The sequence below is a fragment of the Argopecten irradians genome, chromosome 9 (assembly GCF_041381155.1).
Source record: "Argopecten irradians isolate NY chromosome 9, Ai_NY, whole genome shotgun sequence".
NCBI classification, from domain to species: Eukaryota; Metazoa; Mollusca; class Bivalvia; order Pectinida; family Pectinidae; genus Argopecten; species Argopecten irradians.
Window position 1 is genome coordinate 38,154,234 of NC_091142.1, and position 23,819 is coordinate 38,178,052.

The window sequence follows — 23,819 nt, forward strand, 5'->3', positions numbered from 1 at the left end:
TGAAATTTTCCAAAACTGCGCACGGTTAGATAATACAATGAAGCGGTCTTGTAAATGATTTGTCTTTTATAAGAAATAGGTTGTTTCATGGCCCTGTGTTAGTTGAACTATTAAACGTGCATATCTTGTCCAGGAGTACATGTCATGCATATTTGGCCATTGTATCTTGTATCTATGTTTTGTCCCGTCTTTTTTTATCGGTCGTGCGTGCATTATTACTACTGTACATGTTATTCTATTTTCGTACATGGAAAGCCCCGAAATTTTATCGAATAAATCTGTAAAAAATTATTACAGAACTTTAAAAAATAAATAAGCCTAATCCTTTCTGCGCGGTGTGTTCTGAAGGATTTCCAAATCGGAAATAGAGGTATGTAGTACTTACATACATGAGGCGGGAAAGGGGTAGTCCGCTAAACCTGCCTATATCATTAGGCTTTTCCGGCATTGCATGGACGTTATATTAGAAATATACCGCTGACGTAGCGTAGGCCTAATCTGTCCTACGATTTCACATTTTTAAGAGGTACCGCGAGCTGACTATATATGAAGCAAAAAAAAAAGCCTAATAATATAGGCAGGTTTAGCGGACTAGGAAAGGGGCACGTTTGTCGCGGTATGATAGGGTTTTAGAAAGGGTATGAAGGATGTCGGGGTCTACTTTTATAAATATCCATTATATGTATGTACATGTAGCATATGTAGTGTCATTTTTGTTTTGGTCCATTTTCTTGTAAACTTTTATTTCTTCTTGTTGATATTAAAGATGCTCCACCGCCGACAGAGCATAAATGATATTCATTATTTGAACAATTATTTGTGAAAAATCGTGTATATAAAGGTATAATTATCACATAAAATAACATAAACTAATTTATTTTTCCTTTGGTGCATGCGCAATCAATACTTCATTCCATATAGAATATAGTGCCACAGATTTTTTTCGGGATGCAATTAATTCTTTTTCATATTTTTAACTTGAAGTAAAATTAGAAGCTCAAACTTTTCAATGGTGGTAATGGTGTAAAGTAAGTAAGTTTAGTAACTGAAGAAAATACTACATCGTCTACTCCTACTTTTGATAGTGAAAAAATACCATTTGTCAGCGGTGGAGCATCTTTAACTTTAAAGTGTATGTTTAGAGTTTTAATTTATAGACAAAAGTCAACCGCAACCTCCTCGAACCTGAGTTGACACACACGGACACGATGTCAAATGCCTTTTGACCTAAAGGACATAACAATTTTATAGCCCAGAATATAACGATTAGAATGAGTAAACGATCGTTTTTATTATATCAGGATGTGTTATAGATTGTATACTATATATACGGATACATTTCCACTTATCAATATAGCAACTACACGTAGCGCGACTGTTTTATATATTTATAATCGCCAATACCGCAACACTGTCCCATTGAATTTCCCGGCTCTTGTCACAGCTGTTGGTCTCAGATGACGTCACGAACCTACGGCCACCTGGTGATATCAGGGGCGATAAGCGATGCGATCGTTCTAGACAAGGGTCGTTGTGGACTTCGTTTCAAGCACATTTTATAGAAATTACGTCAAATACAACCTGTATTTTTTGTTGGAAATCATAAAGTGCACCACAATAAACTAAATATCAACACAAAAATAGCATATTAAAATCTGTTTTTATCACCTTTAATCATATAAAATATATACTGAATCACAGTGATTTCATTTGAAATGTTGAATAGGGACAGATAGAGATTAGTAACACTGGGAAAATAGCTCATTGCCAGTAGAGATCACTGACAGACACTGAAAGACAGGCTTCATGAGGGCCAGTGCCTACAAGAGACACTAAAGATGGAGATTGCCAAGGAGAACAAAATCCCTGTAAGGGAATACATGTATAATATAGGAGAATGTGAGAATGTCAATCACAAACGGACACATTTTATTGATCATAACTATTATTAGGTGATCATTCATTTAATCAAGCAACACAAAATGGAGACCAAATGGAAAAGTAGAGATTTGCACGGTCATAAAGCTAATAAGAATACCATAAATGTGGTTAAAGGACCACTTAATGGCAACGCTCTGTTCAAGGAGAAGAAAACCCAAGTTAAAAAGCAAATTATACCACGATGACTGCTTTCATGACAATTGCTGGACCAAAGGCAGAAAAAGAAAACCTGGAATAGTTTTTGGAATAGTCAAGTCGGTATTCTAGATACAGCATACAGAGGAGTTAGGGTCATTGACGACTTTCATGTATAGCAGAGAAAGGGAATGACTTAGGAGTTGTACACAAGCCCAAGTAAAAGTAGACATAAGTGTATGCTTAATATACGAGAAAAGATTATGTGACAGTCAGAAGGTGATATTATCTTATAAGCAATAAAAAGCGACATATAATGAGAAGAATATCATTGCTGATATATACTCGCTTTACTATTACAGCATATTGCAAAATTAAGGAGAGTTGAGACGGCAAAGCAAGACTAGAACAGGAATGGAGGATCCGTTCAGATTCACAAAAAAGTTCCTAAGTCAGAAGCTTTGCTGTTCAAAAGCAGAAGTGGAGAGACACATCTGGACTAGGAGACTCTATTCTACGTTATCAGAAACCGCATAGTCTGTCAAAGAGAAGTAAATGTGGACCTGTACGAGGTCTAATGAATTAAAGAGGAAGGGTCAAGATTGTTCCAATCAGATACCACTTAAGGCATAAACGTTAAATTAAACGATCCAGCGTCTGATACAGCGTCTGATACAGCGTCTGATACAGCGTCTGATACAGCGTCTGATACAGCGTCTGATACAGCGTCTGATACAGCGTCTGATACAGCGTCTGATACAGCGTCTGATACAGCGTCTGATACAGCGTCTGATACAGCGTCTGATACAGCGTCTGATACAGCGTCTGATACAGCGTCTGATACAGCGTCTGATACAGCGTCTGATACAGCGTCTGATACAGCGTCTGATACAGCGTCTGATACAGCGTCTGATTGCACATGAGCGTAGTGACTAAGACTGCAGAAATCGACAACAAGATTATATCTCGCCAAAAGGCAAGCTGTTTGTTAGCTGCAATGGACGGGTGCCTCTTGGGATGTCAATGAGTTATAATCTTGTGAAGTATAGAGGCTGGTAATTTTAGACACGAGATGAAGCAATTCTAGCACTAGTAACAAGTCCCTACTGAGAGAATCAAGTGATTTCTTGACTATTTATCGGTTTACTATCTGTAAACCTGTAAAAACCACACTGCCTCAAGCAAGATCTTGGATAAAGAAAGTGGATGGAAGCTCAGACTTGACGGGAAGTGCAAAACCTGGGAAAAACTGGTGTAAATTATGTTGATTCACGAAAGTCTGCAATATCTAGCAACTACCCGAGACAATGGCTGAAAGGGGAGTCCCACGATGACTGTTTTACAAAGTAAATCTAGTTGTCGATTGTTCCGCTCTTGTCACGGTATTTAAAGAGATTCCTTAGAGTACAATGTTTAGGGTCGGTCTCAAGTGATCAGCATCTACATATTTTAGTCTAAATCTAATGTACGACTGGGAGCTGGCTTTGGAAAAATTAGAAGAGGAAGGAACGTACAAGTAGATTAAAGCACCGGCAACAGAGAAGTAATACATAGTGAAGCAAGTGAGAAAGTATCAATACAATTTGGCTTTGCAGAACAATGAATGATGCATTATAGTCAATTTTTTTTTATCATTTTAGCTATCCGAAACCCCTAGTTGTTATCTGTGTGGAAATTGAAAGATACTGGTCAATTATACGCGTCGTGTTTAGGATATTGGAAGGAATTGGCGAAAAGAGGTGGATTGTTTGACAAATTCATATGCGAGCTGGCTATGAAATAAGAGGATGACAGAGAAAAGAAGCGCATGTGGTCAACAGCAGTGGAAGAAAAGATTGATGAGAGAAAAAGAGAAAAACTAGTTACAAAATATTATTATTGAGGACTAGAATCGGATGGTGATGGTACCTTTGTGTTTCTAGGCATTAAGTTGTATTTAGGACTCCATTATTGTCGAGGAGGCACATGGACGAAAGAACCGAGGGATGTGACCTGGGTTCGCTTGTATAAAACTACTTAATTGAGATTTACTGATCTCCAACTATATATAGCGTGCATTCTTTTAGAGTTCCCTCCTCTTTAAGATGTATTCTACAAATGGGTAAAAATGTCAGCCTGCATGCACAAGGACTTGAAGGTCGAGGTCAGCTACACAGGTAATATATCTTAGGTCATTTTGACCTGAAAAAAATCTTGACCTTAAATTGACCTGAATTTACCTGAAGACATATTGCTGTATACAGCAGGTCCTCGGTTCAGTTATTGGAAATGTTTATGATACATATGATTGCTGGGTATGACCAAGTCACCGGCATTGCGTGGGAGGATTTAATAAAGAATCAAAAGACATCATACAGCAGATGACAAGGTCTAAGCTATAAAGACTGGAAGCCAAAATCCAGTGAGCAGCTACATAGTGTAACTTGACATGACCGATTAAGGATCATACATCCGAACAAATAATACATGTATGATAATGTCTATTTTGTGAGATTGGTTCTTGATTCCCATCAGTGGATGGCTGATTGTGTTATACACGTGTGGACTTTATAGCCTGTATCTGTTGTGGAGAATAGGACCAATATCACAAAATAAACAACTATTATACCATGACGGAAACTGTCAATTGAACACCGAAAAGGAGATAGGATCATGTATCTGCAGAGGGTGACAGAAGAATGGTAGTGGACTGGAGGTAAGTGACCATTTAAAGAGAATATATATTTTATAGTATCCCATATTTCATTCTTCATTATTTGTTAGGAAAAAGAATAGTATAACCCTTTGTTGCTGTGGGGGTGTGACAACAAACTCTAAACCCGAGGAAATTTTATGAACGTCTAACAGGAGGCTTGCTGAGGGTTTTCCATTGACTGTTGAGATTTCGTTGTCAAACAGTTTGGCTGTTCCAAGAGTAGCTATGAATAACTGATTTATTATCTCTATATGCTATAATGCAGGAACTGTATATGCTATAATACAGGAACTTTATATACTATAATACAAGAACTGTATATGCTATAATACGGGAACTGTATATACTATAATACAGGAACTGTATATACTATGATACAAGAACTGTATATACTATAATACAGGAACTGTATATGCTATAATACAGGAACTGTATATGCTATAATACAGGAACTGTATATACTATAATACAAGAACTGTATATACTATAATACAGGAACTGTATATGCTATGGTACAAGAACTGTATATACTATAATACAGGAACTGTATATGCTATGGTACAAGAACTGTATATACTATAATACAGGAACTGTATATACTATAATACAGGAACTGTATATGCTATAATACAGGAACTGTATATGCTATGGTACAAGAACTGTATATACTATAATACAAGAACTGTATATACTATAATAAAGGAACTGTATATGCTATGATACAAGAACTGTATATACTATAATAAAGGAACTGTATATACTATAATAAAGGAACTGTATATGCTATGATACAAGAACTGTATATACTATAATACAGGAACTGTATATACTATAATACAGGAACTGTATATGCTATGGTACAAGAACTGTATATACTATAATACAGGAACTGTATATGCTATGGTACAAGAACTGTATATACTATAATACAGGAACTGTATATGCTATAATACGGGAACTGTATATGCTATAATACAGGAACTGTATATACTATAATACGGGAACTGTATATACTATAATACAAGAACTGTATATACTATAATAAAGGAAAGGGACTGTATATGTATATGATATAATACAGGAACTTTATATACTATAATACAAGAACTGTATATGCTATAATACGGGAACTGTATATACTATAATACAAGAACTGTATATACAATACAAGAACTGTATGTACTATAATAAAGGAACTGTATACTATGATACAGGAACTATATATGCTATATTATTATTTTTCTGGATTTTTTGTCACTTCTCATTGGTCAAAAACACGCCACGTGATCACCGATAAAAACTTTCTTTCATACCTACACGTGTAATACTGGCTGGTCTAGGGCAATACACTCATGTCGCCTGAGGCTGTATTGCATGTCTACCCATGCAATAAAGCCTCGTGACGTCACGGCGTCAACAAAATCTCTATTTCCTCGGTAAAATTGTAACATTTTTTTCACAAAATTGACTGGTTTTACTATAAAAGATGCAAGCAACGGAATTTGTGTTGAAAATATCACGTAATTTTTCATGTATGGAAATTGACTTCCAGTCGTGGATTTCTTCGAATTTATTTCAAAATGGCGGGATATTATAGTTGTAAAATTGCAGTAAAACGTCGTGGTATGAAAGAAAAATACTCTTTCATAAGTGGATATGAAGGATAGGGATATTCTACCCCCGGGATCAAAAAATGTTGCAAAACCCTCGCCAAGCCTCGGGTTTTACTACATTTTGTGACCCTCGGGTAGAATATCCCTATCCTTCATAATTGCACTATTTTTCCGGAAGTAGTTTATAGAAAAAGTATATTGCACGGTTATTTTAAGCTTTGTGTTCCTGGCGCTTTTAAACAAACGCTTTGATGACCTGAATTTGAAGCGTAACCACAAAATGTGACAGAAGACGTTGATTGTTTCGGTTTCCATCAAAGATGATGATGACTTCCAGCTGCAACTTCGCTAGCCAAGGGTATTAGTCCGCTTCTCTTTCTAGTAAGGAGAGAATCGGACTTAATACCCTTGGCTAGCGAAGTTGTTCCAGCTGATGACTGCAGTTTAATATAAACACGGTAGGAGAGTACGAAATAATCGAATAACATTCATTAAGCGTCTGGAGCCATTGAATAGTGAATACGTTTGATATTTATTTTAAAATTCCACCTAGGCTACTTACAACATTCGGCCTAGGCACAGGGCCTCGTTACTAATGATGATATATATAAGATAGGTCACGTCTATTTACATACATTACACGTGACCTATCTTATATATATCATCATTAGTAACGAGGCCCTGTGGCCTAGGCTAATCCTACTGTATGTATACGATTTTTACTTTACGGAATGGAGTACTAAGCATAAGAGAATGTATCTTAATGTCTATCTGAATCTGTTAATATATGTTTGACGTCGAAGTTTATTATTTCAACAGAGAACAGCTATACATTTAATTGACTGTGTCCTAAAGCCATGGAGCTACATGTCTAATAGAGTACATGTATGCAATTTACAAACACGCATGCACCGAGTGCATGTAATAAAAGCTTGAAGTGCATCAATTGATACTGCTTTCATATGTTGTTTTTAAATGAAACTTGTTACAAAATCTTAAGATTGTAACTGTCATCACGAAGCAGAATTTACAATACGATGCTTATTTACTTTAACACCCATTTCAAAATGAAAAAAATCCAGAAAAATAATAAAACAATTATAGCATTTTGATTTAGGTCAATACATGGTTATATCGACCACAGAAAAAAACCATAGACCTCAGGCTACGTCCTCGGTCAATATTTTTTCTTTGGTCGATATAACCATGTATCGACCTCACCAAAATGCTATATTTGTATAATACATTAACTGTATATGCTATAATACAGGAATTGTTTATACTATAATACAGGAACTGTATATGCTATAATACAGGAACTGTATATGCTTTGATACAGAACCTGTATATGCTATGATACAGTAACTGTATATGCTATGATACAGGAACTGTATATGTTATAATTTAAGAACTTTATATGCTATAATACGGGAACTGTATATTTACAGAACCATTGGTAATACTCCATGTTGGTATATCCAGCTCTTGTATTTTCCTGGATAACCACTCCTGTCGATAGTGTCCATCCATTTCTCAAGGTGCCTCTGTGTGTTGTTAACGTTTCCAGTATCGCTGAGTGAGTCGTCCAAGCATTTCCCCAGGCACTTAACTGGCATCTCTAAAACTGTTGGAATGGTTTCCTCTGCAGTCTTGAATGCTTCGCTCTTGATATTCCCCTTCTTCAGAACTAGACTTCTGGACTTGGATGGTTTTTTAATTTTCTGAAGAGTCCATCTTGCCTCTATGACTGTCTTTGTGTTGATGGTCATGTCATCCATAAATGCCCTTACTGGGGGTTGTCTAACTCCAGCTCTCATCCATGGTCCCTTACTCATATTCTCCATTAGGTTCATGACTGCAGCAAAAACAATCACTGATACCGTACAGCCAGTGACTATCCCGACATCTAAACTTTGCCACGATGTTGTGTTGTCCTGGACTGTGAATCTAAGCTCTAGCTTGTCAAAGTAGCTTTCTAGCAGATGTCGTGTCTTTTATGGCACATGATACGTGTAAGTTGGACCAGCTTGTGTGGCATGGGACCCTATGTATTTGCTAGGTCTAGCCAAATGACAGCAAGCTCGCCTTTCATCTCCTTTGCTTCTCTGATAATGTGCGTCAAGACGCTGGTATGTTCCACACCTCCTGACACACATGGAACCCTTCCTTTCTCTGTAACGACATGTCGATAAACTTGCTATGCAGCATGCAATTAGTCATTCTCTTTGCTAGTATTGCAAGTACTATCCTTCGATGTTCAATATAAATTATATGGTCTGGCATTGCTTGAGTGTCTCAGATTGTTCCTCTTTTGGTATGAAGCATCCCTCTGCCTGGTGCCAACAGTTATCTAGCTTTCCTCTTCTCCATACTATCCTCATGAGCTGCCACAGTCGCTTTGTCATTCTCGGGCAATTCTTATATACTCTATATGGCATGCCGTTGGGACCTGGTGATGATGTTGTTCTTGCTTTCCTGATGATCTTTTTCTGCCTTCAACTCTGGTTTAGACTGATCAAACAAATGTTCTGTTTCATCTGGTCGAATGAGTTTTTCGTTGTTCTCAAGCTCCGCATCCCTCTTAGAATCGCTGTGCATGTCGTTCAGATGCTTATCGACCTCTTCCCTCTCTGCTTTCAAGGTTCCAGACCCTTTGCTGCCAAGAAGTTGTGATGTAAATTGGAAAGGGTTAGATATATTTGATCGAGAACTTTGTAGTTGTTGTACGGTTTTACTCCTGTCATTGATAACTATTCTTAGCATTCTTTGTAACCTGAACAGTTCACTATTCCTTTGATGATTTCTACTCTTTTAAATGTTCTGGATAATTCGCGTTTGCTGTCGCTTTTGATATCTTTTTCTAGGTGCTCTTGAAAACAGTCAGATTTATCCACAAAATATTTTTGTTCTATTACATTTAGGGACTGTCTGTTTCTGTTCGATCCTTTAGCATTTTTCATGAGTCCCCAACCAGTTATCTAACATGGGTGTTATTTTATTTTTGTGTAAATAGACTATGACCTTCAACATAGTGTGTGTTGCTTCAAGAAACCCTGTTCTTATCTGAGGAGTTCATCACAAAGAATAAATTTCAATATCTTTACCGGTCGTTTGCTGACTTATTAAATCTGAAATAATTTTAGAGTTGAGATTATGATACCTATAGTCATGTATCATATCATTTTAAAGTTTGATATACAAGACGCATTGCGCCATCGTCCGTGTTCTTAAGATATAATTTAAATCTAAACTTTGGTATAAAGATATCTAGAAATTAAAGCGCGCTAACTTCATTAAAATTTGTTTTATATTCTGATTTAAATAGCTTCAATCGGCTGGTTAGTGTTCCCTGAAGCTCTGTCTGGGATAGCCATCTGGTGAAAGATCAGTGGAGACTGGGATATGTTGGTCACAGGGATGCAAGCAGGGTGAAAGCGTGCATACAATTCACCCGAATGTACTCTGGTCTTGATATCACACTTGTATGATATTTCGACATTTAGATATCAAGTGTAGACATCTACAGACATCTATCTACTAGACATATTCCTGTCTCAGATCAAAGCCTTTTATTTCTTAAATTTTCTGTCTTCGGGCTGGGAAGTATGGTTTATGTGATGATGTAATGAACCAGTAAATATTTCATGTGTGACGTTTCGATGACTTAGTAACGAAACGCCACACATTTAGAGTTTTTACTTGTTGCGTAACATTATCATTACGAAAAAGGTAAATGCCAAAGTCTGTTGTCGTGACCTGTACTAGGGAAATGATTCTTTCTTAATGTTTTTGTGTTCATCTAAGAGTGTAGTCAGTAAGTCACTAAGACATCTCAATATAATTATGCAATGCCGAGCTACATATGAAATTCATAGTGTATAAAAAGACATATTATTATTTATTTGTTATTAAAAAGAAACATTTGACTGTGAACTGCAATAAAGTTAAAGATAAAAAGTTATAATCACAACACCATATTTTGGGTAGAATTTATACTCGTTTATGGTAGACGTACATGTATGATTGTAAATATAATATTGTTGAATCTTTGTTAATGCTTTCGATTTTACATCGATTGTATGTATATATAATACTTAACAATCAGTATGATAATATGTTGTGCTTGATATTGCTTACCATGTTTACTAAATGAAATGTCTTGTTTTAAGAAATTAATATAAACATATGTTTTCAAAAGCATGCAATTTTCAATTGCTTTCAAATGAAATAAAAGGTTTAAAATGTTCTAAAATCGTTCTGGCACATTATTAATTAGGAGCTTATAAATGTTAATGTCTACTATACATTCTGTTAAATTAACGCCATCAACCGTCGTGTCTTTGAAGATTTTCATCAGTTCATAGACTTGATGAAAAATCATTACGTTCACAAATCGATCCAGTCGATAAATTCTATAGTATAAATTCAATAAAACCTTTGGGATAACCTTGACCCGTATCAAATTAATAATTGTATCTTTACCTGCAATCTTGATTTGAAAGTCTATTGATTATTATGACGAGGTGTTTTGACGAGTTGATCTGTAATCACAGAGCGAAAAGTGATTAAAATCCAAGCTGGAATTATTATTTGATCGAGATTTCAATAGGACTGTATGAATTGGGGTAAGCGCTTTAGCTGGAATAGGGTTAATAATCTCGTGAAGATCAACAGTTTATACATACGGTATATAATCATGGCGATCAATCCTTCACTAATACATACTTAATACAAGTGTCAATATCACAATACACACTTGACGGGTGTCAAACCTGATACCGGTATTATAGCTGGTGTTTAACACCGGTCAGTTAAACGTGGAAACTGGCAAAGAAATCATTCGCAGCTTCACCGTGAATTACATTAAAGCTCGAAAATCAGTCAAATCCTGTCAATGAACGGTTATCTCATCTCCGTATTTACGCAGGGTTGCCAAATCTCACGCTTTTTGTGTGAGACTCACAATCTGCATTGCCTTTCTCTCACGATGACAGGTCTCACGGATTACAAGACATGTCAAATTATTGTCAACTAATTATTAAAATATGTAACTAATTATGGCCCCTACAACCCTCAGTTATCAAGAGAAAACAAAATTACCAAATTCCATATGAAAAGCATAGTATAAATGAAATGATTTTCTCTGTCATATAACAAATGTGTTTTAACATTTTACTGCGATTATTGTTCAGCGGTTTGCGTCAAGGAAATGACAATTTTTAGTAAGGATGCAAAATCAGTGTCAATGTACATGTATGCACCAAACAACTCTATGGAAAAATATCATTATTCAAGTGAAATAAACCTGCATTCCAAATCCGGTATCTTCGATGAAGTTTATTAAACTATCCGGTATCTTCGATGAAGTTTATTAAGCTATCCGGTATCTTCGATGAAGTTTATTAAGCTATCCGGTATCTTCGATGAAGTTTATTAAGCTATCCGGTATCTTCGATGAAGTTTATTAAGCTATCCGGTATCTTCGATGAAGTTTAGTAAGCTATCCGGTATCTTCGATGAAGTTTATTAAGCTATCCGGTATCTTCGATGAAGTTTATTAAGCTATCCGATATCTTCGATGAAGTTTTTTAAGCTATCCGGTATCTTCGATGAAGTTTATTAAGCTATCCGGTATCTTCGATGAAGTTTATTAAGCTATCCGGTATCTTCGATGAAGTTTATTAAGCTATCCGGTATCTTCGATGAAGTTTATTAAGCTATCCGGTATCTTCGATGAAGTTTATTAAGCTATCCGGTGTCTTCGAGGAAGTTTATTAAGCTATCCGGTATCTTCGATGAAGTTTATTAAGCTATCCGGTATCTTCGATGAAGTTTATTAAGCTATTTGGTGCACATTAACTCAATATCAGTTAAAAAAACGATCCGATTTTACACACCAATTTTATCTTTCTGTGAAACGTAGAAAAAAAAGTTGATACGTTAGAGATTTGTCAGAAATCATGACGACGTAAATAATTATATTGTGTCACATCCGATCAAGGCATTATCTAGGGCTGAATCAATTTTGTTGAAGATTGGTTGCGTCCAGAGAAGTAACAATGGTATCAATCATTAGTAATCTTTGGTAGAACTAATTACCATTAGCACCATTGGATGACTGGTTTTTTAACAGATTTTAACTTACCAATGGTAGCATACTTGCCAATGGTACCAACGGTAAGCCAATGGGACCAATGGTAAACCAATGGTACCAACGGTAAACCAATGGGACCAATGGTAAACCACTGGTACCAGCCATAAACCAATGGGACCAATGGTCAACCAATGGTACCGACGGTAAACCAATTGTACCAACGATAAACCAATGGGACCAATGGTAAACCAATTGTACCAACGGTAAACCAATGGGAGCAATGGTAAACCAATGGTACCGACGGTAAACCAATGGTACCGACGGTAAACCAATGGGTCCAACGTTAAAGCAATGGTAAACATTTTAGAAAAAAACATGCCATCAGACAACTGCTAATAGCAGGGATTGTTTGGAATCCCCTGTATGATCAAAATGAGAGGAAAAACTGCCGCGACAACATCTGCACATGGAGGTCGCCATCTTTAAATTACGTCATTACCGAACTTACCAACGCAGAGTTCTAGACCGCTGCACAAAAAGTTGAAAATTTTTGTTGGTTGACATTGGCACCATGGGTATACCATTGGTAACTAATTTTACCAATGGTAAGTCTAAGGTACTAACGGATTAAGTATAAGTATACGTTTTATCATATATTCACATATTAAAAAGAACTGTTAATGAACAGTAATTCATTTGTTCGTAATTTTATTTGAATTTAACAAGCACAATGTAATATAACAGTTATCTAGAAATTTGTCACAACAGTTATTAGCAATGATCAGACATTGGTCAATTACTTTGTTTTGTTAAAGTCAGTTTATTTAAGATTATGACGCCAATACAAATCGTTTTGTATGACGACACGACATCCAATACGTAGAACAGCCTCTTCGATACAATATAGACACACACAACAGTACTTGCTATGCTTGACAGTAGAACTGGATTAAATAAATAACGACACGATCTGTCATCATACATGTATCAATTTTTTCCATTACATGGATTCGATTAAAATAAAACACAGTAAAGTTCCAATCGACCAAGTTATTGAATTCACAGTTGAGCACTTGGAAGCAGATTCCTAGATCATCACAATGTGTCGATTTAATTAACTTTGCATGCTTTCAACAAACACAGTTTACGATCTAACTTTCCTGCTATTTTGGAAACCATCTTATTGTCAACGAAGTGCCATACCATTCCGCTATTAAGCTTACACACTTGACAACCTCCCAGAGTTCTTTGTTTCCGTTAACAAGGCACTTTTGGATATATATAACATTTGAGAACCAGCCTCACACCATTGTTTTTGATCGTCTCAGCATGTTGATTGGTGGAAGTTGGTTCAGTGACGACTCGTGCATCGTCGTCTGCGGTTTGATTATATCCTTTCGCACAGGTAATGTTGACATAGACGGGGCTGTTTTAGCTGACCTCGCCGTTTGTGGCACCGCTCTAGCGGATTTAATTATGTCAATACTAACATTAGGGTCATCAGCAAAGTTAGCACGAAGTCGAAATCGAAACAATGGATTTTTCGAAGTAAGTCCTTCGCGTATCTTTTTCAAAATGTTTTTCGTGATAAGTGACTCGTGTTTTACTTTTTGATCACGAATTTAATTGTTGACCCATGTGGTATCAGCAAGGGGCCACAACTCTTCTTCTATAACCGGCGTTTCCGGTTCCGGAGTTTTGACCTTTATTTGAGAGTTTTTACCAACACCAATCGGTTGAAGTCGTATCCGTGTAATTCCTCGACGACTCATCAACTCAGCGGCCTTTTCTTCATCTGTTTTCTGTCTTTCTTTCTCTTCCTCGTCCTCCTCTTCTTGTTTTTCTGCCTCAGAATTCAGACCGAGAGCATTTTCTTTCATACCGACTGATGACTCTTTACGACCTCCAGAATCTACATCTTCTATGGCTCGAGTCAGAAGCATGTCGAATTCCCGAATAGATTCGTTCATAGATTTCTGTTTTTCGAACACCAGGGCCCAACGCCTAAGCGTTGTCCGCTTTTTAGAGTCATATGTACTGTTCAGATGAAGCCGCGCCTTTTCAAATCTTTTGATCTGACGTTGAAGTCCTTCATTTTCGAGCTTGTTGCTCCGATAAATGACCTCGCCCGTTTTGCTTTTAGAAACACTGATTGCTCCCTTCATGACCCGGATAGTATTTAGCGTTTTCTGTTTGTTACTATCTCCATCAATCTTAAACAGGGAGCTCACCATTTTGGCGTTCATACTGAATGTCTTGGAGTAATCCGACGACTAATGTTTGCGTTTCCTTAAACAACTGCATCTACAAAGAGAAAAAAAATAGTCCTTGAGAACATAAAGTATAAATTGTCGAATATGAAATGTTTTTAATTACATACTGCTTAAGTGACAAGCACTATACAATATTAATACCACAGTATACACACAAACATAAAACACATTATGCTTTGGGTAAAACACACCTCGTTTCCTATACAAATAAAAAGTAATGTAAGTAGAAATCGTACCTAGCCGAGAATATCAACAACAAAGCTGTGATTTAGTGTGAGTAAAGTAGGACTAAGAGCAGTCAATATTTATAATGTATTTGGCCTTTTGAACCATCTGACACGTGGCCTATTACAAAATCGACACAATGAAATCTTTGCATTATCATATCATTGGCCGCTATATCTACCAAACTTAAATAACCAGACAGTGTTGTGGAATTCATTTTAAAAATAGTATGAATAATTTGTCGTCAAACTGCGAACACTTGTATGTAAAGAATCCTGTAGACTGGATGTCTTCATCAAATTCACATACATGTGTACGACGTCGCTGTTGTACTGGATGACTTGGATATTTAGCTACTATTTAATTTCTTGTACAACTGGTGTTTGAACTTAACATAGTTATAAAGTATATATTATTTTAAAAAAGAACGTGCTCAAGTCGTGCTGTACTATCAGTATGCTTTGATGACATTTTAACGACAATCTTTTGATGATTGATACAGAGTTTGTTTTTTATGAAATTGATACAGAGTTTGTTTTTTATGTAAAGATGGGGCCACTGCAAGTCTTTAAAAAGTAATAAATACTTTCAATATACATGTTTCAGCCAACAAACTTTCATAATGTTATGCGAGGATTTGGTATCTTTTTCCTGTAAGAGAAAGGTGAGGAAAATGTAGTATAGGGATAGACATGGTTTGAATCCAGCACACTTACGTAAAGCCAGGTATTTTCGCGATTTTCGCAGCACATTGCTATGGTCGCAAAAAATAACATGTTTTCTGATAATAAAAAAGCAAACCATAGAAATCATTCATTCGATATATGGCCATGGGTTTAAAGCTATTTTCTATAAAACATATAACTGCATAAGGTATGTAAATTAAGGGATGTGTACTGATAACCTACAAAAAAAACACCCACTGTAATTAAGTCATTAGAGATGTTGCTTTAAGTTATAGACAAAAGATTACCATTTACCTTTTTCAAGTTTAGACAAACCAGATTTCACATTACCTTTTAATTGACAATCCTTAGCTACCATTACTTTTTAGATGTTATAGACAAAGATTTTCCTCATTAGCACTGTACTATAAGTTTTTAGTACAAACTATAGAATCGTTTCAATTTACCTCTTTTTAAAGTTTTTATGAAGTCACTCTATAATAAAGATTAACTAGTTACCTTATTTAAGTCTATTGACAAAAGATTACCATTACCTTTTTAAGTTATAGGACAAAAGATTACCATTACCTTTTTTAAGCTTATAGACAAAAGATTACCATTACCTTTTTAAGTTTTATAGACAATAAAAAAGATTACCATTACCTTTTTAAGTTATAGACAAAAGATTACCATTACCATTTTTAAGTTATAGACATAAAAGATATTACCATTACCTTTCTTTAAGTTATAGACAAAAAGATTAACATTAACCTTTTTAAATTTATAGACAAAAGATTAAGTTACTAGACCAAAGTTTACATTACACTTTTCTAAGGTATAGACAAAAGTAATTACCATTACTCCTATATTTAAGTTGAAAGATCAAAAGATTACCATTACCTTTTTTTATAAGTTATAGACATATATATAAGATTTAACATTACCCTTTTTAACGTTATAGTACAAGAGCGATCACCTTACCATTACCTTTTTCTCAAAAGACTGTCTATTCTTTTTAAAGTTATTGCTAAAGATGCCGCTTTACACTCCTTAGTTTTATGACAAATTTTCCGCATTACCTTTTTTAAGTTATACCAATATTATTTATGTTATGCAACTGTACCCTTATAACCTTTTTAGCTATATGATCAAATGTTACCATTTCCTTTTATAAGTTATTGAAAAAAGATTACATTACTTATATGTTTTGACAATGAATATCTCATTAACGTTCGAACTATATCCCTACACACTCAATAATCGTTACACTGTGCTCCTGTTCTTTCTAGTGCTAGTGGATACTTTTAAAGTCGTGCCCCCTACACACTCTCGTACACTGTCCCCGACAACCCACCTCGTCAAGGCAGTGGGTTAAACCCCGAACGCCACACAGGACAGATTTGGCAATTAATCCTTCTTAATAGATTAATATGTTTGGATATTTCAGTAACTCTTGATTGTTGTGCAGTGGAACTCACACCCAAGAAGAATAACATGTCTTAAACCAAGGATTGTGGTCCTGTTTGTTTCAATGTTCGTGTAATTTCTATTATCCAATATCCGAGCTTATGTATCTAAAAAATGTTAAAGAAAAATGCTAAAATATGTAGGTGTGTTCTCATTACTCGCCGATATTCTAAAGGGAACTAACACAGTCCGTCATAAAATGTTGTATATTGAGATTAGAGACCTAAGCTCTACACTAACAATAATGTTTGCGTTTTCACAAATTCAAAATTTACTTTTGCCGACAATGATCGCTTTTTATTACTGATTAAAAGGTTGTCAAATATAATATTTTAAATCGCCAAAATCTCGCCCTACCTGACAAGCTTTGAACTAAACATAATTATGCACTAAGGTCATGGCATCATCAAAATACAGCAGTAATATATTTTTGTATTTTTTAGTTTAATCTCTTAACACTCAGTACTATGACTATATATCGGCATGTTAATGACTTAAGGTTGAGTTTTTCTTGTCCATTAAATCAATGTCGTCTAAAAGAGTCAAATTTCCACAGCCATACATTTATAATTGAGATTTCTGTGTGGTTCTTAAACGAACTAATATACCATACATATGTAATTTGAATATAAATATGACATCACTTGGACTATCATATCAAGCCATAGAATTTATCAGTTAAATGTGGTCATCATGGGATAGTTCCTGTCTAAATAAGCTGCGTCATGTGAATGCTGTGTTTTTCGGCAGGCATTTTTGTAAAGTTTTGTCGAAGTCTTGGGCCGTCCCATAATGAACCAAAAAGCGAAAATTGAACCTAATTATAAACTAAAACCTGACGTCGTAATCTCCTCTTGAAAGCGTTGCAAGGGAAAACAAAATACTGTCCTCCGGATTAAAATAAGACTTTAACTCGGATTATATTTCACACACTAATTAAAAGAGAAACTGTGTATGATGCTAGTAAATCAACAACCTGAAATCTCGATTAAGTATTGTTCAGTGGAATACGCCCATAAGATACCCAGAAAAGTATTAAGAAATAAAGTCAAACATCGGGAAATATAGAAAATCATAACTCCTGCTGTAAAATAATTCCCTGTCGACGGTTCTATCTAAGAAAATTAAAACCAAATTGACTTTAATTTAAGAAAGAATACTTTGCTTAATGTTGTGTTGGAGGATTTTATTCACCAACCAATTAAGTATTCTTGTATTTCAATCGTGATTCTTAGATAAAAGGAAACTATTTTTATTAGCTTTGTCATGGTAAATTGTTGTGACAAAATGTTCCTTCACTTAAACTATGACCAGATTAATGAATTCCTGTTTAAACGTTTAATTTTAATGTTTAACCGCGTTAAATGTTTAACCAAATGCATTCCTAAAACTTTGTGATTTGTGTGTGAATTTTTTGCCTATAGTAAACCGTGCGATATATTTTCTACGAATTTCGTGATCAAAGTAAATTCGCGAAAGTTTCCCTCCGCGAATTGATATATATTTACACAATTCTTGCACAATTAAATTCAAAGATATTTCCATTCAATTTTATATCCGCGAAACTCAATCTCCGCGAAAAATATTTTGAAACAGAAATCGCGAAATTTTAGTAGCCAGGAAAGAAATTTGGCTTACTGTGTCTGGACTGTCGTTCTCCCCCCAATTCATGATACATGAAAAAAAATCTTGTTGAGTGCACATATCATAGTACGCCAGAAAAGCATCCCCATATACTATGTTGTAAAGATACTATATTCAAACTTCAAAGCCGGTTAATTTTCGCGGGTATAAATATTTCGTTTATTTGAACTAAAAACGAGAAACTTACAAATTTATAGCTGTTTGAAATGTTATTTGAATCGAGCACTTCTTTGGCTATAAATATTATTCGACCATTTCTCTATATTTCGCGGATCAACTTTTCGCGATCAGAGGCATGTCCTGCGAAATCGCGAAAATATCCTGTCCGCGAAAATAATCGGTATACAGTATAATAGTCTAGATCAATTGTAGAATTTTCTTATATGTTTTAGGTTTTTCGAGGGAAGAATTTACGAGTTAGCTTATCGGAGTAGGCACTGGAATGATTTTAGTTAATGAAATTATTACTGGTCTTCTTGATTGGGTAGACCTTTTTGCTATAAACATTATAAACTCTCCTATTCTCAATCCAGGCCAATATATCATGAAACAGTTTTTACTTGGCCAATCACAGATGATGTTACGAAAGGTTACATCATTTTTGATTGGCCAAATCAAACCTTTCATGATTGTTTCAAGATCTTGGGGTCGGATTGTGTCATGGAACTCCGTACCCTTCATTAAAACATAAGATAGGTAATGTTTCGGAGCATCTTAGCCGCTTTGCCATAACATCATATTTTCTGTTTTTTACATATCTACTTTGCAACATTGTTGATTGAGCACCAGGTCAGAAACAATCTACATAAGCTGTAAGTTATCCTCATCATTCGGTTATGTATGCAGTTGGTGTTAAACAACTTCTATTTATTCTTTAGTTGATTTACTTTTTGGATTCAATACAATTTACTGTTTACGGCAACATCCTGGCTATTGCCCCACATAGGTCTCGAGCATGCAGATCCTAGTGTTTAGAAGGCTGCATCTGTGGTAATGGAATGCACAGTGGAATATCGAGTCACAAACTACTAGTAATCTATACTATGGGGCTGCGGTGGCCGAGTAGTTCAGATGTCTCGACATATTAACAATAAGCCCTTCACCTCTGGATTGCGAGTTATAAATCCTAGTCATGTTGGGCCTGACCCTGGCTTTACATATGTGTAGGACGTTAACGAAAACGAAACGAAAGGTAATATAATACTGTCGCTATATATTAATGCTGATATAAACACTATCTAGAACATTAATGATAAGAATAACAGAGCCAAATATCATTGGCTTCATGAGCTTGTAATCTATTCTGATGTTTTAGCTGTTTCCCGGTACGTTATTTTATCGAACGATAAATGCACCACACAAACTAGCACGTTTTCATGTGTTTAACGAAAAAAACTAATCACACCAGGAATTTAAATCATGACAATTTTGAATCCTCTCACGCAGCAGAGTTTTCGATGAGTTTGTGTTCGTATTCATGCCTCCACGGGAGCTGGTAGGAAAGTGATGTGCCAAATCGTATAATATATTATGTATGTACAGTAGCTTATCCTCCCGTCAGAAGGTTATGTGAAGTACAGATATTATCAGTTACCAATTAGCAGACGTCTGCTATTGATAGGCCCGACATAGTTCAGTAGTCAATTCACTGATGGCAGGTATATTATTTGTCGATCACTGATAATTGTTTATGATTTTTTAAATTATTTTTAATGCAGATTTTTATCACTGATTATTACTGTGTACTTGTCCAAAGGTTGGTTAGGGGAAATTGTAACGCTAAAAAATGTTTTCGATGAGCATAAAGAAAGTGGTATCATATAACCCGGGCAGGGTGTACTGATCGGCGTTCTTTATCGACATGCTTCAGTGATAAGATAGCACTATGAAAAGGGATAAGGTCCCAATATTTACAAGGAGACACAACATAGATATACAGCAGACTCCCAAAACATACAGACATCCACATATACAAAACACATCACATACAGGGGATGCTCTTCCTTGAGAAAAGTTAGGCTGTTACTAGAACGTTAATTTCAATACAGCCAATCAATTCTATAAAGATAATACAAGCATAACTATAACTGGTGCACAACTTTTTTTCAAAGCCTTTCTATGGCCATGTTAATATGATAATGAACAGCTAAATATTAAGATTTTTCGTCTCCAAAGTTAACACTTAATATCTCGCAATCCTAATATTCAACCAACAGCATAAATAAGATATTAATTAAAATACTAAACTAGAACCGTGTTAAAATAGTAATTAAATTTCAAGTAAAGGGAAATACATTTTCAAAGCAGCTCTATCCACGATTTTCTTTACCATGACACCATGGTATTATCAAAGTGTTCGTTGACCTCGAAAGAATTATCTTTAAATACAAAATTACAAATTAATGAATCGCGGTATCAGCCATATTGTCTTACCTTCAAAAGCATGTGCAGATCATAAAGCAGAATCGTCAGTTCCAACAAAATGGACACGCGTGTTGGGGAATTAGAAACACTTTTGAAAATTTAAATCGAATACTGTCACATTTGATTGATTTTTAAAACTCTTATCAAACCGGTCTTGCTTAGCTGGTCACGTGACAGGGGTTTATACTTACATATTTGGAAAGGTTTAAAGATTTAGTTTTTATCAATACTGATTGTAGGTATAGCCTCCTTAAGCTGGAATCTGGTAGACTTGAGGGGGATGTTTATAGAAAGATTTTATTATTTTATAGGATTAGCTTATTGAATTCACACACACATGAATGGTTTAATTGGTGTAAAACATCTAATCTAATACAAATAATCAAATGGTAACCCTTGGAACCATAAAAGTACGATTTCGTTTTCAGCAAAATTGTTTCTTTCATACCGATTATTTATTATCAAATATATTTTCGTAATACCGAGGTGGTAGCTGCCAATTTTTAAATTGAACACAAAATAGAACCGCTTGTTCACCTTCTAAAAGATGAAGACGATGCAAGAAATTTTTTCCATTTCTTTTTTCATTTTTTTGCAAGATTATTTTTTTTCATTTTTTTTTTACTCAAGACTTGCATGGTAATGAGGTACTAAACGAGACTTTGAAACTAACTGGTTGCCATCCCCATAGAAGCTTTGAAATGATGAAATAAAATCTTCAATCCCCAGTGTATTGAATATATTTGTAAACCATTTTTTCTTTCGTGTGCGATTTATCTAATATCTGTAAGGTAAATTCCCGAAGTTTTATCTCTCTGGCGAATTCAAATTTTCCTACCTAATAACTGAAAGCACCTCCTATTCATTAATTTATTCGCGAAAGATAATTTCTGTGAATTTGATTTGATATGGAAATCGCGATATTTAACAGTCACGAAAGATCGTTGGTTTCCAATATATAAGTATATTATAGTTTTCATGTTTTAATATTCTATTAATTCCTATAAATGTAAACTACTTTGTGGTGTGTCAACAAGCTCAGTAACACTTTTTGGTTTGCATTTAATATTTATTTATGTCAATTTTTTTTGATATACCCAGTCCCCTAATCAGGAAGAAATGAAAATTTGAATGGTCTGTCTTAATAATAGGTTGTCTGTCAGATAGGGGTCGAATTCCTTTGGTGACCATTTCTATGTGTTCTTAGTGAGAACTTTTTTATCGATGATAATAGCGTGCACGCTCCAGCGCCTGTACCCACTTCTGATCCACAGAACTATGAGACGTCGTTCTGTAGGTATGTCGTACATGGAAGTCGATAGAATTATTGACATAATAAAGTAACTCAAGGCTTCGTCTAATAATCCCAGTGGACAAGGAACTCGGTGACTACTTTTACAGAATATATAGAATAAACATCTCCGTAGGACAATAAGAAAACATTGGTAAAGAATGTTAATTAGATATCCTTTGAGTTAGTGATCAGAACCGTGATAATTATATATTTTATATTAGGAGATCCCAGTACAGAGTTGACCTACTTTCCACCTACCTGTGACAATACCTCTCACGAAAGTGTAGTATAATGTATAATTATCAATTTATGAAAATCTGCGTTCTCTATCAGGTCTATTTTTCACTTTGGTTTTTTTACTGGTATTTTTTTTTGTCAATAATGACTCTATTGTAGCATCATGTACATGTAACATGTAGGCAACTTGGACGAGTAAAGAATCTTGAAATCTTGAAGATAGTGATTTTTTGTCTATCAAAACCCTTTTTTTAATCCTCGTAAAGCTATCGCCCCAAAACAGAACACCATGATTCTTTATTAATCTATCTAATACTGTGTGTAATAATTATATATTGTATTCACTTTGGTGCGAAAAGACCACAGGTACAGACTTCCACACCAAGGAAATCGTACAGTAATGAAGTCAAGTTCCTCATTGTTCATAAATTAAAATAAAAAATAATGCATTTTTTACCAATAAAGAAATACGACGGGATTGTCTTTGTTCCTTAAGTTATAAACTTTTCCGATTCTGATCTATGATATCAATATATTTCTAGACTACTACCGATATCTATCATTAAACGATGTTATGCTTCTGAGATTTCACGGCCCCGTTGAAGTCTCAATTCAACAAAGACCAAGTAAGTAATGAGATTATTTCAAATACCATTTATTCAAAACTCTAGCAAGATGGCAACATTTTGTCAAAAAATTACATATCTGTTTGTTATAATAGATTTTTTATATACGAGGATTTTATAAAGAAATGGTCCAATATGGCGGCCATTTTGGAGAATTAATACATTTTTGCGCTATTGAGTAGTAGCCACAGTTTTAACCATTTCTTTAAAAGACATTGATTGTTTACTTAAATCATCAATGCGTCAGCATTTTTAGCTGTATCGAGCTGATTTTTGCTTTAAATCTTTACTAGCGCTGTGTTTGTTTCACTAGGTAAACTTAAACATTATCTGAGCATTTATGTGTGATATTAGACTGAAATGAGTACACCTTTGTTCACTTTATATTTTTTACTATTTCATGCGGTAAGTTAGCATCACTTTTATTTTTTACTCTACAATATTAGAAATAGTAACAAATATTCAAATGGGCAAAAATTAAAGCAC

The 23,819-nt window shown here is 35.0% G+C and overlaps 2 protein-coding genes across 2 annotated transcripts in view; one reads left to right on the forward strand and one right to left on the reverse strand.

Annotated features, from left to right (window-relative positions):
- Window positions 1-23,819, forward strand: part of LOC138332262 (TBCC domain-containing protein 1-like) — a 60,358-nt gene that overhangs the window by 1,685 nt on the left and 34,854 nt on the right. The window lies entirely within an intron of this gene.
- On the reverse strand, window positions 13,167-15,273 carry LOC138330972 (uncharacterized). Its single transcript, XM_069278438.1, has one exon. The coding sequence runs from the start codon at window positions 14,722-14,724 to the stop codon at window positions 14,101-14,103; it is 624 nt and encodes a 207-aa protein (XP_069134539.1). The 5' UTR covers window positions 14,725-15,273; the 3' UTR covers window positions 13,167-14,100.

Coding starts and splice junctions, on each gene's coding strand:
- LOC138330972 (XM_069278438.1), bottom strand. CDS start 14,724: ATGAACGCCAAAATGGTGAGCTCCCTGTTTAAGATTGATGGAGATAGT.